The 18,323-nt window shown below is 31.8% G+C and overlaps 1 protein-coding gene across 2 annotated transcripts in view; it reads left to right on the plus strand.

Moving 5' to 3' along the window:
• The first annotated feature begins 411 nt into the window (after positions 1-411).
• The window catches only part of LOC127717568 (titin-like), a 143,200-nt gene continuing 125,288 nt past the window's right edge, over positions 412-18,323 (plus strand). Inside the window, exons 1-10 of one of the 2 annotated variants that reach the window (XM_052223255.1) lie at positions 412-537; positions 2,114-2,260; positions 2,872-2,996; positions 3,706-3,942; positions 5,169-5,238; positions 8,281-8,373; positions 9,416-9,511; positions 10,299-10,463; positions 11,860-12,003; positions 16,658-16,835. In XM_052223255.1, the coding sequence (XP_052079215.1) occupies positions 457-537; positions 2,114-2,260; positions 2,872-2,996; positions 3,706-3,942; positions 5,169-5,238; positions 8,281-8,373; positions 9,416-9,511; positions 10,299-10,463; positions 11,860-12,003; positions 16,658-16,835 (1,336 nt within the window). In that variant the 5' untranslated portion in view covers positions 412-456. Of the gene's footprint in view, positions 538-2,113; positions 2,261-2,871; positions 2,997-3,705; positions 3,943-5,168; positions 5,239-8,280; positions 8,374-9,415; positions 9,512-10,298; positions 10,464-11,859; positions 12,004-16,485; positions 16,531-16,657; positions 16,836-18,323 lie in introns of those variants that run through there. The other variant, XM_052223256.1, reaches the window with a different exon arrangement.

Here is an 18,323-nt window from a genome sequence, read left to right on the forward strand (position 1 = left end):
CAAACATAAAAGTAAACACAGCACAAACATGATAAATCAAATAACATAAGCAAGCACAACTATAAAAGAGCAAAGTAATTGACATTATATATAAATTAGGCATAGTGAAATAAAATGAAATGAAAACTTATCTTCATACAGAATAGCAACATGCTGAACCATTCAAGGACTGTATAAGACTCTCAAATTGGGAAAAACTCTTCTCCCTCCTGAAATGGTCTGATAGACTGTTCGACAATGTTGAAACAATTTAACTATATAATACGCTATTAATTTTTTTTAACATGTTCTATTGACTTTAAAAAGTGTTATTTCTCTTAAGTTTTATAGTCCTCTATAAAAATGATACTTTAGCTTACTCACAAACATTACATTATATATTTTTTGTATGCCTTATATTTTAAAGGGGATAAGATACAGACAGCTACAGATATTAATAATGACGAAGACAGAGCCATGTGGGATTTGGCGTCTGGTCATGACAAAGTGGACAAACCTACTGCACCTGTTATACAGCTTGATATGTCTGAATCAGATGTATGTTTGTATAAGTACTATAAATACATTAACTGACATGCTCTTGTAATACAGCCTGAACTGTTTGAATATTTTTGTACTTTGTATACTTAATAATTATGGTAAAGTCAGACATTTTTACAAATTGTTTTTATTGCGAAAAATTGTGATGGGATAGCTATAGGAATCAGGAAAATAAAAGTAGCTTTTTAAGTTTCGATAGCAAAATTTGAATGCAGCATGTTCTGTAATTGCACTGATTAATCAAACTTTTTTGTCCATTGTTCAACATTCACAACAACAAAAAAAAAACCTGCCGCATTTTTGCCCCTGTCCCAAGTCAGGAGCCTCTGGCCTTTGTTAGTCTTGTATCATTTTTAATTTTAGTTTCCTGTGTATAATTTGGAGTTTAGTATGAAGTCCATTATCACTGAACTAGTATACATATTTTTTTAGGGGCCAGCTGAAGGACGCCTCCGGGTGCGGGAGTTTCTCGCTGCATTGAAGACCCATTGGTGGTCTTCGGCTGTTGTCTGCTCTATGGTCGGGTTGTTGTCTCTTTGACACATTCCCCATTTCCATTCTCAATTTTATTCAAGAATTTCTGCATTTACAGTATTATTAATTTATTTTCTGGTATTACTATTTGTTTAAGTGGTCTCCTGTATTCATGGTACTTGTTTGTCACAGCATTATTTGTGCGTAGTGTTTTCTTATACCCAACTCCAAGGTTGCTGTGTATACTACTTTTCATCTGTTTGTGTCTGTCCAGTGTCCTTATGTTGACCTATGAAACTTTCTTTCCATTTTTATCTGGAAATACAAAACAGAGCTTCCTGAAATTTGACATCAAACTTCATGTGAGCATGCCTTATCCTGTGATACAATTTTCATCAATTTCCTATTTACCTCAAACTTTAATATTCTTGCATGTGAAGGCCATGTTTGAAATTACATCAGAGCTTCCTAAAATATGTATCAAGCTTTATCATTAGCATTATGCCTTTTCACATTCATTGCTCATTAACTTCCTGGGAATACATAGAGCACTGGTATTATATGTGAGTAATCCCCCCAACACACACACACACCACACACACACACACACCTATTATAACAGATTATTACATTGGTTGCAACGAAATACAGTGATTTGCGAGTTAGATAAAAACTGATAATTTTACATGTGAAATAAATCCGATAATTTCACATTTCTGACATCATTCAACAATTTGAATTGTTAAGAAAGTGTTGATGACTTTACAAAAATAATAAATTGAGAATGAGTAGAAAAAGATATAGTTTCTTGTATTATATTTGATATTTCCATTAAAAAAACCTATGGTCACTGTAATAAAAAGATTAACAAATTGAAGAATTCAAATATCCAAAATTATTCAACTCATGAGCGATAACCATTGTTAGTGCTAAGAGTGTCATTGAATGAATGTGTCGTTCAGTCACTCATTGAATATTTTTCTATATTAGACTTCTTCGATTAGTTATTTTAGAGCTCACCATTTTCAAGCAATATTGAGAAATACTTTTAATTCACTAATATTACTATACAATTATGATAAAGACTCTATTTATACAGGAATGTTTTTCGAGAAGATATGAAGTCATATCTGACTACCATGATGAATTTAATGATATTGACCTGCAGAAAGGGGAGATAATTGAGGTGTTGGACAGATCTAAAGAATCTCATTGGTTGGTCAAATCCATGCAAGAACAAACAAAGGTATATGTTTAAAGAGAAGGGGGTGACATAATTTTGGGATGTGTGATATACGGGGTTAAAAAAGTAGGAATGTTTGATCTTGGAATCCGTTTCTTTGTATAATTATTTTATCTGGGTTTTAATTTGTTGCCAGGGGAGATAACTGTTGCCCAAGTTTGTTCATTTAAGGGGGAGATAACTTGCAGATCGAACAAATTTTACACTATTTTGTGAACTATCAACTGTATTTCTATTACAGCAATAAATCTAAATTACCTCTACCAAAATTGTATCTATAATGCTTGTTTTTTTGTTTTTTTTTTTGTCAATGATTTTTGCCTATTTTAAATAACATTGTTTAATTTTGAACCTCAGAGTTATGACAAATAAGTATGAAAAATCTTGTATTTAAATTTGAGAAGCTATCAACTCTTTTAAAAGTTCTAGGCCTGTTTTGCTATTTGCTATTACTGCAACTGTTTTTTTTTGTGGGGTGGTGGTGATGGGGTGTGACATTCTTCATCAGTACTAAAATTTCAAGTGTGGACTTAAAATATTTAAAAAAAACTATGAAATGGTAATTAGGATTTATTGATTTTACTTAAACTAGTGTCATGTTGAATCATTTTTAGGTATGTTATGCTCCTCCCTACTTGTTGGTTGTCACAGATGTTGACAATGTTGGGAACATACCTGGATGGAATCAAGGTCAAGGGAAAAATTCTGTGTCTAAGGAAGAAATACAAACTAAAACAAAGTAAGCAAAATATAGAAAAAGGAGAAGGTGATTGAGAAACAAATTCTTTAAATTGGAAAAAGCAAAATTAATCTTATAAGAAATTCAACAGATTAATGCCATCCCCTGCTCCGAAGTCTTATAAATAGTAGGCATTATGTTGTCATGATAATACAAAGGCATTATTTTGTTTTAAGCCTTTTTAAATAAAGATCTTTTTCTCAGTCCTTCTATTAGAAATAAAAATATACATTATTTTCTTTGTCATGCCTATAATTGTAAGAAAATGTGTGAGTGGGGACATTATGTTTTCTCATCTGTTCTGTATCAGGTTTAAAGTTTTCAACACTGGTCTCTTTTTGGTAGATTTTAATTTAGATATATTTTAATATGTTTTAGGATCTGTGCGTGATATTCATAACTAGAGATGAATTTTATCTTTGTTTTGTAAACAGATAATTTATTAAAAAATATATAGGTTTTGGTGCCTTTTTGTAATTAAAAAAAAAAGTGTTTGGTAGCACAAATGCTAGCCTCTCCCTTATCAAAAACATAGAATAATCTAGATAAGTACAACAATTATTTAAATAAAAATGCTTCAGTGTATCAATAAAAAGGTATGTTATTATTTTGAACAGAAACAACCATTTTGCTATTTACCAGACAGTAAAATTAAGATTTGATGCCAACAGATATGTAAAGGTTTTATTACTACCATTGTTACTTCCAGAAAAATTTTGACTGATTTATTGGAATCAGAAACAGACTATATTTGTGATCTGAAGGATCTTATAGACACATACAGTCAGTCTCTAGCGAAAGGGAAATTTTCAGACAGGAAAAATATAAAGGAAGGGAAAATCTCAAACAAAAAACCTGTGAATGAAAGAGAAATTGCCATGGAATCAACAGAACAAAAAGACAAAATAGTTGATCAGCTGTCAAAGCTTTACCAGTTTCATAAGGAGTAAGTTAAAAATATTCAGGGGCGGATTCAGGCAGGGGTGTGGCGGGCGAGCGCCCACAAAACTTTGCAAAGCATGGGTTGTCCTCAGCTTAATAAAGAATATTTCGATAATTTTACCTCAAAAATTTTAACTTTGTGCCCCCCTAACTTAAAATCCTGGATCCGCCCTTGATATTTAATTAACATCTTAGAAATTTTCAGATGTTATTGTTTCAGAGATGCTCAGAATTGTAAAAGGCTATTTATCCTGAATTATTTTTCAAGCAATCAGTCAACTTTTGTACAAATAACAGGTACTCAAATAAAATTTTGCTTTACTTGTAATTGTACAAATAAAGTCTCACTGTTACCCCGCTTCCATGTTGAGCAAGCTGTAATGTGAATATTTCTTTTTGGTTGACAGTTCATTTTGGGGTTCTCTTCGCGGTCCGCATTTAAACTATGTTGATTTCTTTGAAATCTGGGTGTAAATTGCAGGACAAAAACAATATATGTACATATATGTCAGAAATAAAAAATCTAATTGTACTTGCTACAAAGCAGGAGAACAGCTAAGCGAGCCTCTCTATTCGTCCTGTTACTAAAGCTCGTACAAATAAATTTTATATTTTCCAACAATGTACATATATTGTATATAAAGAAGAAAAGACAGATGTTTACTGATGTTCTAAACCTGTCAATCTATTTGAAATATACGATCTAAGAGAAAAATGATTAGATAGCATGAACTCCAATGGAATGAGATTGTGTCCGTTGGTCCACATATAAAGCATCTCATGCTATGTATGCATCATCTGCTTACTCTTTGTTGTGTAGTGTATTCAAATGAATATGCTAACATGTTTAACCTTCTGTATGTATGTGCTTGTCCCAAGTCAGGAGCCTGTAATTCAGTGGTTGTCGTTTATGTATACGTATTTGTTTTTCGTTCATTTTTTATACATAAATTAGGCTGTTAGTTTTCTTGTTTGAATTGTTTTACATTGTCATTTCGGGCCTTTTATAGCTGACTGTGCGGTATGGGCTTTGCTCATTGTTGAAGGCCGTACGGTGACCTACAGTTGTTAATTTCTGTGTCATTTGGTCTCTTGTGAAGAGTTGTCTCATTGGCAATTACACCACATCTTCTTTTTTATGTTAGTTATTTTCATATCTTATTTGCTATAAAAGGATAGATCAGAGTCAAATGAAAATATTTTTTTTTAAATCCACATTTATTTATTCAGAACATTGCTGCCGAGCCTTCTAAAAACACAAGATGATGCTGAAAGTGTTGGTGACCTATTTACTGAAAAGGTGAGTATTTCAGATGAATGTCTCATACGGGATATTGGGATAAGGGAGATAACTGAAAGATAAATTATGTTTGAAGTATTGGATGTATAATGCATTTGTACTAGGCCTAGAATATGATTTAAATTGAGTTATCTCCTCTTTACCAGAATGTTTTTTTAACTAAACAATAACTCAGGTGAAAACTATGCTCTATCTCTGTCTGTTTACTCATTACAAGTACGTTATATGTGTGCATGATATGTCAGATACTTAAGTATGAATTAAGTCTCTTGAACATTGGTAGATGCTGCTTCTTTACTAACCATGTGGTATTAAGGAGTAAGAGCAAATAATGGTCAGCTAGGATTCAGAATAATGTGTCCGTGTAGGGTGACATGTCTTCCTGCGGACTGTTGCCTTGTGAACAAACACCCTAAAAATCCTGCCAAGTATATTGATCTAGTATAAAGTAGGGTTCATATTCATATTGCATTAACATGTTCTCTTCCTGAGTATGCATTTAATTTGCTGCTATCATTTTCATCTTCTCTGGATGTCTATTTGATGTAGAACTGGAAGAGTTAGTAAAACCCTAAAAATAGTTTTCAATTGACACAAAATTGAGTTAATTCACTTGGCTGCCACGTTAAGTCTAATGGATGTCATGTAATATAATTAACATAGGGTCAGCAGGCAAATTTTGATAATACCAAGCAACCTTTTATTTAGATTTCAAAAATTCTTAATAATTCTGATAAATTTCTATCAGGGGTTCAAATTAGCGGTGGTCTGAGGTCCGTGACCTTCCACTATTGCAATCGGACTTTCATTTTGGTGACTAGCTACGCCCGACGGACCTTCGATTTGAAAGAAAATAAAAATGAACTTTGCTGACCTTTTTTAACTATCAGTATCGTCATTTCAAAGCCATATTATTATTGTATATCCCTCTAGAGCTTACTTCAAATCATTTCAACTGTCGGCAAATTAAGTTTGTTAATTTATTAGAACGTAATGAAAGATGCCTTAAGTAAATTTGTGATCCATGTATTGCATTAAAAACGTCATTTTCCCTCCCAAATAGCTTCTCAAACATCGTTTATTTTTTGTAATTTTTCTCGTCGGCCATTGAAATATTTGTACAGGATTCATCGGAAACGGGCCAGATATGAACGAAATCCTGATTCTTACGACAATTACTACGGACGCATGAATGGCGCAGCTGGCAGAAGAGAAAGGTGGACAGCTTTTGAGGGAGGTGGGAGACAACAAAAAGGTGGGGGAGAAAAAAAGATTCTAAAAGTGGGAGGTGGGAGATAGGGGGCGGGAAGTGGGAGAAGGGTACCCCCTGTCCACCCATTCAGAAGAATATTGATCCCAAAAGCAAAAATTACGCTTTCCACGCGCATTTAATACTTGATCTACTTGAATAATGTATATATTTTCATGTATATGCATTGTTTCAATTTATTAATTAAAGTTGCTCAACTCTGGGACTATTATTATACTAATATCATTATATTATGTCCTAGCTTAATTTTGTTAAATTTATATATTTTTTTAATGAGAAACACTGAATTTCATAAACATGATAACAGAGTAGTTTTTCAATTGAATTTTAATTGATATAATAACTTTTTTTCCTTTTTGGTATAAAAAAAGTTCTTTTTTTATCAGTGCTAGATATTTAGTTGGTAGTTTCTAACAAGACAACTAATATAATCATTGTGCAACTAGATATGATAAACTTAAACAGCTTTGAATTGGAACTGTTACTTTAATTGTATACTCGGGTATAAATTTAACAACAATATAAAGAAAGATACATATATAGCCCTTTATGTTATAGTTTAAACCAAACATTGTAGCGTCGCGAGCAACTTTGAACACTCCTCTTTCTATGTAGCAACATTCCAGCAGCGCCTGCATACGGAGTATGTATCTCCCAATTGATACGATATTCCCGGGCTTGTATTTCCTATCATGATTTCCTTGATAGAGGATTGCTGCTAACAAAAAAGCTATTAAAGCAAGAGTTCCAAATGGTGAAGTTGAAATCATCTCTTCGTAAATTTTACGGACGGCATCACGAGTTGGTTGACCGTTATGGAATAACCGTTTCACAAATGATATCGGATATGTTCCTTATGTCGTAACTACAGTACCATTCCCTTTTCACGAATGTGACCAACCGAATTAGACTATTTACCGGATTTGTAATAACATAAGTAACACGACGGGTGCCACATGTGGAGCAGGATCTGCTTACCCTTCCGGAGCACCTGAGATCACCCCCAGTTTTTGGTGGGGTACGTGTTACTAAGTCTTTAGTTTTCTATGTTGTGTCATCTGTCCTGTATACTATTATTTGTCTGTTTGTCTTTTTTTTTTTTTGGCCATGGCGTTGTCAGTTTGTTTTCGATCTATGAGTTTGACTATCCCTCTGGTATCTTTCGTCCCTCTTTTCAAATCTCACCACTACTCCCTATCAGTTTCAAAAAGAGAAGTTACTTCTCACTATGATTCTGAAGAGTGTGAGCCCTGAGATTATGGTATAATTGTGAATGATTGAGACAACACAACCACCCACAGTGACACCCTCCCCAATACAAAAAAAAAAAAGGATTATTGGAATTAATAATATACAAGACAAATACATTTATTATCATGGACATGCTATACCACAGTGACACTGACAGTGTAGTGCTTTATGTATATGGTTGCCTGGCAATATATTTGTAAACTTAACAAAACATTACATGCAGTTCTTTAAATATGATGAAACAAGATCAGTATAACCTAACATCAAAAGCACATTAATTTTTTATCTTAGTTACTGAGTTATAAAATATTTCATGTAAAAGTAGGACCTAGGATTTAGGTTGTGGACCTTTCAGTTTGGAGCGTTAAAGGTCCTGGACCTTCCAGTACCAAATGTTGATTTGAACCCCTGTCTATAGGATAATACAACCACCCCGAGAATACTTATTTCTTTTAAATCCACCGTATAATCTGGAAGAACCCTCACAAAAAATGCATTTGAAGATAAAGAATTTTTTTCAGCGTGGAAGTTTCTGTGAGTATGTTCCATTTGTTTCCGACCATGACAAAGCAATGAAGGATACTGACCCAGATCAATTAGCAGCATTGATGGAGGTATGATAGTGTTTGAAATTTTTTTTATCAAATTGATTTTTCTGAAATCATAACTTATAAAGACTAAGTTAGTTAACTATTAGTCAATAAAAAGGATATGTGATTTAAAAGAAAAATAATCTCGATTTGAATGATAATTGTGTCTGTATTTTATATATGGCTATATTCAAACAAGAAAGTACGTAGGGTTTGTGGCAAAATTTTTTTCTGTTTGCAAATAAATTTTTAAAATTCATATCTGTAAAAAAAAAATTCAAAAAATATTTCCATATCAAGGGTAATAATACAAGAAAGAACTGACATTAAAATAATGAAATTATCAAATCTTTTAATACCCACCTACAGAAAATCATGTTGAGTACAACCCCTCTCTTAAAAAGATATTTACAGTAGGAGTGTAGTTTGTAATTAAAATATTATTTTGAGGAATATGCTTATCCTTTATGTTAACTTAGTCTAATTGTTCCCAAAATAGTCTTTTGTTTAGAATTTAATACATCACATTTTGGCATGTAAAATGTGACATGATGTGCTCCTCTTCCTGGAAGCTTTTATTTTCACAAGTTGAACAAAATTTGAAATATCTTAATATATGAATTTTCATATTTGATGAGTTGACCGTGCCTCATAAGTCTTGAGATACCTTCTTATACATACCTTTACCACAAAAAAATAAACTGAGATATAGAATACAAATCTTTCTTAAGATAAAGTAAAGTGTCAATAATATTAATTTGTGTTCACTGTTGTCAAGGCCAAAAAAACAGTATAGTTGTGTTTCCTGTCTCCCTACCTACCCTAATTTTTCATGTCTTCCCTAATACATTTTATGGACATTTTTGGTTATAAGCACTATTAAATTCCAGAACACTTTTGGTAAATCCCCATTTAAGGTCGAGAACATTTCCCTTTATAGTCTGTGTAAATCATTTAAAAATATAAAATTATTTAACCTATCTACCTTAATTCCCTACTATTTCTGCCAGGAAAGGGGAAGCAAGTGTGTATATATATTTATTGTTAAAGATTTAATATATTGTAGGCATTTAGTTTGATCTTGGGTGATCCAGCGAATGCATTTGAAGATTTGATGAACAGACCATTGGAAAGAATTCATGAATATATAGAACTTCTAAAGGTAGGTAGTATAATTTATACAAAATTGTTCAATTTATACATGAGATACTAGACAAAAATAAGTGATTGATTGATTGTTGTTTACAGGTTGTCAATTAGCAAATTTTTCTGCCGAAGTTTTGGGATCTCTCGGGGACTCTGGCTTTCTCCACAAATAAAAACTGGCCGCAACAATATAGCCAATTATGCTGAAAGTGGCATTATAAACCAACAATCATTGAACCATAAGTGACAAAAGGATCTTAGAAGAAGTTTTTTTCCTATTATTATTTTAAGTATTAAAAGAACAAAAGATAAAAATCATACTGTTTAAAGGGTTACAGAACACCTAAGGGAGATAACTGTTTAAAAATCAGCTGAACATTTTAATCAAATACTATTAGTAAAGAGAAATCAAGCTTCTTAATGATCAAAATTAGTGTTTGTATAACAGCTATATATCCAAATTGTAAATTGTGCGGTTCAAATTTCTTGAAATTTTGATATTTTTGTCAACAGGTCAAAGTAAATATTTTGTCTAAATTTTATGAAATTTAAACGAGCCAAATCTATTTTAGTCAAAGTGTTGGGTACCCCCTTTATGAAATGAAGGACCATCAAAGTCTATCAAAGTTATATGTTCTAGTTATAAAGATGCTTTAAGTTATTGGGGATTCTGCAGTAAATAATTTTCAAAGCAGAGACCTGAAAAAAAAGTTCCCCAATATGAACTCTTTCTCAAAATCAAAATTCTTGTGTACTTTGATAATATGTTCATAATGAAATTTGTTTTTACTTTCTGTCAACAGACACTGATTAAACTGACTGCCCAGTCTGGAGGAGATTGTTCAGGGTTGATGGCTGCTGTCCAGATGTTAACGGAGATCTGCAGAACTATGGAAGACATCGTCTTATTGGATAAAATTGAAGGTTACCAAGGTGATGTCAAACAACTAGGACCTGTCCTAAAACATGTAAGTTGAAAAAGAATGGACTTTATTATAGTGATGTTCCAATCATGATTTATAATTGAAAATCCATTGATTTTTGAAAATTTCCAATTATTGATAAAATTTAAAAAAGATTAAATGGTTATTAATTTACAGAAAAATTTGACACCTCTTTTTAAATGCAATAAATGCCTTTAAACATCCATAGAATATCCATTTTGTACATATACACACTATTTTTGGCAAACAGTACTTTGTATTTTTGAATCTGTATGTTCTACTACAATACTGTTCACAATGATGTGTGTTGTTTTAATTACTGTAAATTCAGAAATTCTTGCTAGGCTTTTATTAATGGGAATAATAGGACTTGTTGAGTATTGCAATAATAAGAACTCACATTCTGATATCTGAAACATACATCTGCATTAGAAGCAGATAAATGTTAAAGAGATATAACAAAAATTATCTATATATTTCAATACACTAAATTCAAAAATTATTGCGATTTTTTGATCATTGCAAAAAATTGTGACAGGATATGTTTTGAAAAAAAAACTCCCATTCTAAATTTCAATAGCCTAATTTCTATGCAGCATTTTCTAAAATCGCAATAATTAATCTCCCTTTTTTGTCCATCCTTCAAAAATAGCAATAATAAATGCACACAATAATTTCTGAATTTACAGTATTCAGATTAACCACTTATAATTTTCATGCAAATTCCCTACACTACTTCATACCTCTGCAATTCTTTAATTTGATCAAAGGGAGACAACCTCTTTTTTTCTGACTAACAGTACTGTTGTTTCACCACCCCTGTCAGGTAGTTTGAATTTAGGAATTAAAATTGCGGATTATACAGGAGTTTCTACTGTACTCCCATGATACTGTGACCCAACAACATTAAAATAGAGGTTAATATTTGGTCCTCAACAATAGACGTTAGTGTTCATTGTCAGTAAAGGTGTGTTTAGAATAATTTTTGTGGATTCTTGATTTCGCAGCCTTTTTTTTTTATAAAGTAACTAAAAAGTTGTATTTCATTTAGTATGGGATACAAAAAGGGAGGTCTGACATTTACCATAATTTTCATGGTAAAAGGATCAAAATAAAGTTTTCCTGCTAAATCCTATTTCTCAGTTGCTACTGTGGATTCATTATTATTGATTGGCTACCAATCTCTGTGGATTTTGTGGGTACAGGTGAGCCATGAATTTAAATGTTCAACGAATTACACATTTTCTATAAGGTTGTATGCAGACTTTGGGGATAACCACACAATTAAATATCCATGAAAATTCAAATTTTCCTCAATCCACAAAAACTGGCACCCACGAAAATAAATAAATCCACAGTTTTAGTTTTAGGTTTACTATTTTAGCATTAAATATATACTTTTGTTTAATTTGATAAACAGGAAGACTTGGTCAATGTCATGGAAGACAAAGAATCTGAATCTGAAGGTCACAGACATGTCATACTATTTCCAGACAAGATTATGGTTACCAAGCCAATGACCTCTGATCCAAAAGGAAAGCTAGAATTTGAAAAGATTATAGAGGTAAGAATTTTTATTTATACTGATCTGATGAAAGTGAAATCTTTCAAATACAGATGCATTGCTGTGTTATTTTGTTTGTTATTAAAGAAAGGAATGCTATCATGATCTTAGCGACAGATTTTGAGGGGTGGGGCTGGGGTGTCCGGCTAGTTTAGGGGCCCTAGGATCCCCTTTTTTAAAATCCTGGATCAGCATCTTAAACTTGTAAGGTTTGTTGTACCGACAATTATTTTGCCTGTGACACCATATTAAGGTCATCTTGCCTAAAAGGATAGTTCAAGCTATTACAGCTACTTGTGAACTGTTTCTTTATAACCTTTGAAGCTATATGAAACCCACCTTGGCCATCATGTCATCCCATCAGTTGTCTGGTTTGAAATTTATGTCTGATGTACCCACCAAAAGAGCAAAGAAGCCGATGATACTAAAAATAGAATATAGAAGTAAATTTTATATATTACTACATGGATTCATTATTATTGGATTATAGGTTAGTTCTTGAATCATGTCTTTCACCAGAAAAGATCGTCAATTTCGCACGCCTTTATGCCATGATTTACTAGGTAGGTAAAAGGCATGCCTGTATCCCTGCACTATTAAAGCTTCAAACACTTTCAGAATTGTCATTCTGCAGGGTAGTCTAGAAATAATTTATGTTCCGTAAGTACGTAATCTTAATTCCCATACTACTGAACAGAGGGGGACCAACTTATTAGATTTTCATTTCCCAAATATTTTGTGCAATATAAGATCAAACTTTTTCACCCGTTAGCTCAACATGTGTTGGAAGTGACGATGCCTACATTTTGGTCACGTGGTGATGGAAGTCACATGACAGATTCAACTAACTACCGTATCCCGGAACTGGCATATTATCTATGGATTGTGACAGTCGCAGGCATGTTGTGAATGTATTAGGATTTTGAATTAGTCTATGACATTATGGTAGATTGTTAATTTAAATTCAATTGTCATTCAATTATAGTTAGCATGTGACATGTATATATATATATATGGTGCTGAAGTGTATCAAAGGTGTGAGTTCAAATCCCATTAAGGGACCAAAATTTGTCAGCATAAAAATCTAATTCCAACACTGTTGGGTTTATTTTTCAGACTTATGGGATATCAATTTTTTTAATCTGATTACAGCAAATTCCATTGAGTGTGTAGCCAAAGGTAATATCTTTGGTTAGCTTGCTTGTTAGCTGAACCGTGAAGTCATTGTTAGGTTAGGTAAACTACCCTACTTTAAGAATAGACTAGTCCGACAGAAAACCAATCGATCTGTCTGTTGGACTATGCTACTTCGAAAGGAGGGTAGTATACCTGACCTAATAATGAGTTCACGGTTCAGCTAACAAGCAAGCTAACCAAAGATATTACCTTTGGCTACACACTCAATGGAATCTGCTGTAAAACAGGAATATTGTGGATTATTGTTGTGGGTACCAGTTTTTAGTTGATTAAGGAAAAAATCGTGTTTTCATGGATATTTGATTTTGTGGTTATACAAAAGTCTGCATACAGCCCTATAGACAATTTGTACTTGGTTGAACATTTAAACTTATGGTTCACCTGAATCTGAACATTTTTTATAGCGGGTAATTGTTTCATATGCCCTGACACATTTGCAAACTGTTTAAAATTTTGCAAATGTATCATAACATTTATTGGTATTTAAAAACTCTCCAAGAAATGTAGTCAAAGCTTCACATAAGTTAATATATGATTCGTTTTAATTCAAAGATTATTGCCTGCATTTATTGTTAACATTGTTGAGCAATGGATACAAATTTGAGATTATTTATTACGATTTCAGGAAATTGCTGCATACAAATAAGGCTATTGAAATTTAAAATGGGATTTTTTTTAAAAAAATTTTGAAACATATCCTGTCTCAATTTTTGCATTGATAAAAGAATCGCAAAAATATTGTAATGTTTACGTTATTATTTTCAAAATAAGATATTGTTTACACTAAAAAAATCGCAAAAATTTCTGAATTTTGTGTATTAAAAAATATAGATAATTTCTGTTTTATCTCTTAAACATTTACCTGCTTCTAATGGCATTTTATATTGGTTTCTCTTTATAACTTCACAGTTGGAAAATTATTTTCCTGAATACTTTTTTAATTTTCTGTCCTAATACAATTTTACTGCAGCAAAAGATAACATTAAACCTGTTTTAAAATTTGTAGATTTGAGTTATCTCCCATAGATTATATGTGAAAATGACTTAAATAAATAAAACTTGGTACAAACAACTGGTTGTCCATTTGTAGCAATTTATAGAATAGTTTCCCTGACATTATAATAAAATATAAGTGGAATTTTTTATCAGGACCAAAATAAAAAATCTTATTCCTTGCAATACAAAGAAGGAAATTCATGACCAAATAAGATGTCATTTTTGTGGTGAAATGTGGTTACAATATACTCTAAGTATACAGTTGTGAACTAATTTTTCACTATATCTAGCAGTATATACAACAGATTGACACATGGTTATGATACAGTTGTGAGCTAATTTTTTTGAAACCCAGGTCAATTCTATTTAATTTTATTTTTACACTATTAAAATTATCCAGTTGCGGCAGGGGTATCATCAGTGAGCAGTAGCTCGCATTTTCACTTGTTTATAACTGTTAAAAATATATATAGTGGTGCAATTCTACAATTTAGTTGTGGGATGTTTGTTTTATATCTAGTGGCAAATATTTCATTCATATTTAAAAAATGAAAAATGTATACAATGAATCTTTTATGAAGGTTTTTAAAAAAATGGTCAACTAGGCTGAAGTGCAGAAACTTTGCTGAAGTGTAGAAACTTTGCTGAAGTGCAGAAACTTTGACTGCCACTTGATGATGAGGCCTTGCAATATAATAACTATTGATCCCACATTCAGTAAATTAATGGGTTCTTCTACATGTATGGCAGTCTTCCAATTTTGTGTCTCTGATTCAATATTAACATTTCAACCAGACATTACTATATAAATGTACATCCCACGTAGCCAAATGGATGTATCATCAGAATTGATCTGTATGTATTATGGATACATTATTATTTTTGTATACCAAAATCCCCCCCCCCCCTTTTTTATCCCTGGTTGATCTGTCTGATAGATATCAATTTATTTTTTTGTTGTGGTCTGTTTTTCTAATACTGTATGCAATAGGTCAACTATATTTGGTGTATGGAAATATTTTACGATGTACATGTCAGTCTGGCAGGTTTTATTTGACCTTGACCTCATTTTCATGGTTCATTGCTCAATGTTATGTGTTTGTGTTTTGGTCTGTTTTCTTAAACTTTATAAGCAATATGTCAACTATATTTGGTGTATGGAATGATTGTAAGGTATCATCTGTCCTTCACCTCAATTTCATGGTTCATTGGTCAATGTTCAGTTTTCCTGCTTAACTTTGTTTCTTAGATACTATAAGCAATAGGTCAACTATATTTGATGCATGGCATGATTTTAAGGTGTACAAGTCTGTCTGGCAGGGTTCATCTGACCTTTACCTCATGTTCATGGTTCATTGGCCAATATAAAATTTCCATGGTTTGGTCTGTTTCTTTTATACTATAAGCAATAGGTCATCTATATTCAGTGTATGGAATGATTGTATTAAAGGTGTACATGTATTTCCAGCTTGGTTTATCTGACCTTGACCTCATTTTCTTGGATCGTAAATGTTAATGTGATACTTGTAGTAAAACTTTATATTTAGGACTATCAACATAAAATTAATGGTCAGTATAGTTTGCGAACCATTTCAGCATGTGCACTCTTGTTGACATTAAGGCCTATACTTCCTCAGACCTGTGGCCTCATATGTTGATTAAAAATGTTTTCATTAAAATATTTTTAGGATATTTTATATAGCATAAAGAATGGATGAAAGATTAATTACAATCAGTTAAAATTTGTTTTTGTTTATGTTTTAATTACCTTGGCACACAACTAAGATGATTTACAAGCCAATTTGTTTCTCAGGCATCTTTTAAATTTGTCAGCCAATCAGTTTATGAATGAGCATAACTTAAGATTTCGCTTGAATATTTTGTGAAAAAGAGACAAATATATATACATTCAAAATATAGGTCACTTTAATAAGTTATTGGAAATGCTAGGTTATAAAAACCAAGTGTGTATTTTATATAGATTAAATCTTAGGTGGTATTACTGATAAAACAAAATCTACTTAGGATTTACATAAATTTCAATCATTTATGAAAGTTTTATTTTAATTTTTACATTTGTGTACGTATTTAAAGAAAAAAAATGATTATTGAGATGCAGGATAAAGGTAAAATTGAGAATGGAAACAGGGTATCTGTCCTTTATAATTAAAAAGTGTTTAATGTTGATATACCTTAACCCAATCATGATTTCACTATATCTGATCTCAGTTAAGATAAATAGTATTACACTGTAACCAAATGTTTAGATAATTATGATCTTACTGTATATCAGCATTCCTTATCTCTCTTGCTTGTATGCCAGATTTCCAACAGGTATATCTTGGGATTTGTGTGTGCTACTTTATCTAGGATTCTTGCTGCATGTCTTCAACTATTTCGTAAAATATTTTTGATTCCGCCTTCTTAACTTATTATGTCATAGATATCTATTTTTAAATAGCTAAAAGACTTATCTGTTGGTAAACAAGAAGAAACAGATGGATCATCATGTACTATTGAATTGTGGGAAGACAAATTGTCGGAATTAAGTGCATCACCATCACTGAAGCTACAAGTACAAGATATTCACGCAAAACAAGCTTGGCTGAGAGACATTCGAGAGGCAAAGAAGAAACTAGGTAAGTCTATTGAAATATATATGAGGGGGTAACACACTCTTGGGATGTGGATACTAAGAGGGATATAGCATGTATAGGGGGTAAAAAAAAGTATAGATGTGGGATAAAAGGGATAAAAGAGGGGGATGTGATATATAGGGGAGAAAAGTGGGATTTGATCAAAATAAAGAAAAAAGGGAAAGTGGGGAAATATTATAAAAAAAGCAGATTTGGGAAATGAACACCCCTTTGTCACTCCTTTTATATTAAAGGGTAAAAAGGCACACCATATTTTTTGAAGTTTTGAATTGAAATTAGAAATTTTAAGGTTCTTTTCAATTAAAAGAAATATAGATGAAATATTTGTCTCTCCATAGTTTGATGGATTACTGGAAGAAATGGAACTTAGAATATCCTAACATGTAGAGTGTCAACAATAGATACTATTTTAAATTACCCTTGACTTGTTGCAACCTCCATCTGAGTTCATCCTGTTAAAGTTCATTGACCAGTCAAAGATATAACTCTATAGGGTTATTACAGAAAATAACTTGTGTGTGTTATTACAGATACTTTCATGAGTTGTCTACTCTTTATTCCTTAAATTTTCTAAATCTGTAATAACATATGTTTGTTATTTGTAAAATTATTTCATTTATAGTGGGCTCTAGAGAACTCTTGAGACTTTGGCAGAAACTAAATGCATAGCCTTGATAACTAATTTTTTAATTAAATTAATTCATTTTTGATTAACCATGGTAAATCAATGAGACGAGGCTATTAAGGGATAAACTTAGCTGTGATAACAAGGCTAGGTTATTAAAGGAATGTAACTTATTATACAAGACACTTGGGAATTACTGAGAAACTTGCGCAGAACCTCATTACATGCTCTGGTCATTATTTCTTACAATAAATTAAAATACATTGTAATTAAGCATGATGTATGTCTGAGCAAATGCTTTGAAGTGATATACAGAAGCTGTGATAACACCCTTTAGTTATTACAGGCATATTTTTTCTGTAATAACATATAGGTGTACTATGAAAAATTGGCAAACTATGAACTGTTATATCTTTCAATAGTTAAGTATAAATATAGACAAAAGTAATATCAATAGAACTTTTATACATTTTAACTAAACTAATGATGTATATTGTCCCTTTGAAACATGTAACATACATATGTTATCACAGTTCTTTGATTTTTTAGTCCACAATAACAAATGTATGTTATTTTTCTGTAATAACCCTATAGAGTTATATCCCTGACTGTTGACACTATATAACATGTTCAAGGATAGAATTTTTAACATAAGACTTAAAATGAATTGTTAGTTTTCTCAATTGAATTGTTTCATATTTTTCATATCAGGGACTTTTATATCCGACCATACGGTATGGATTTTTCTCATTGTTGAAGGCCGTATAATTGCATACATCCACTTCATTTGAACTTTGGTTGATAGTTGTCTCATTGGCAATCATAACACATCTCCTTATTTTTAT

This window comes from Mytilus californianus, unplaced genomic scaffold, assembly GCF_021869535.1.
Source record: "Mytilus californianus isolate M0D057914Y unplaced genomic scaffold, xbMytCali1.0.p SCAF_10, whole genome shotgun sequence".
Classification (NCBI taxonomy): domain Eukaryota; kingdom Metazoa; phylum Mollusca; class Bivalvia; order Mytilida; family Mytilidae; genus Mytilus; species Mytilus californianus.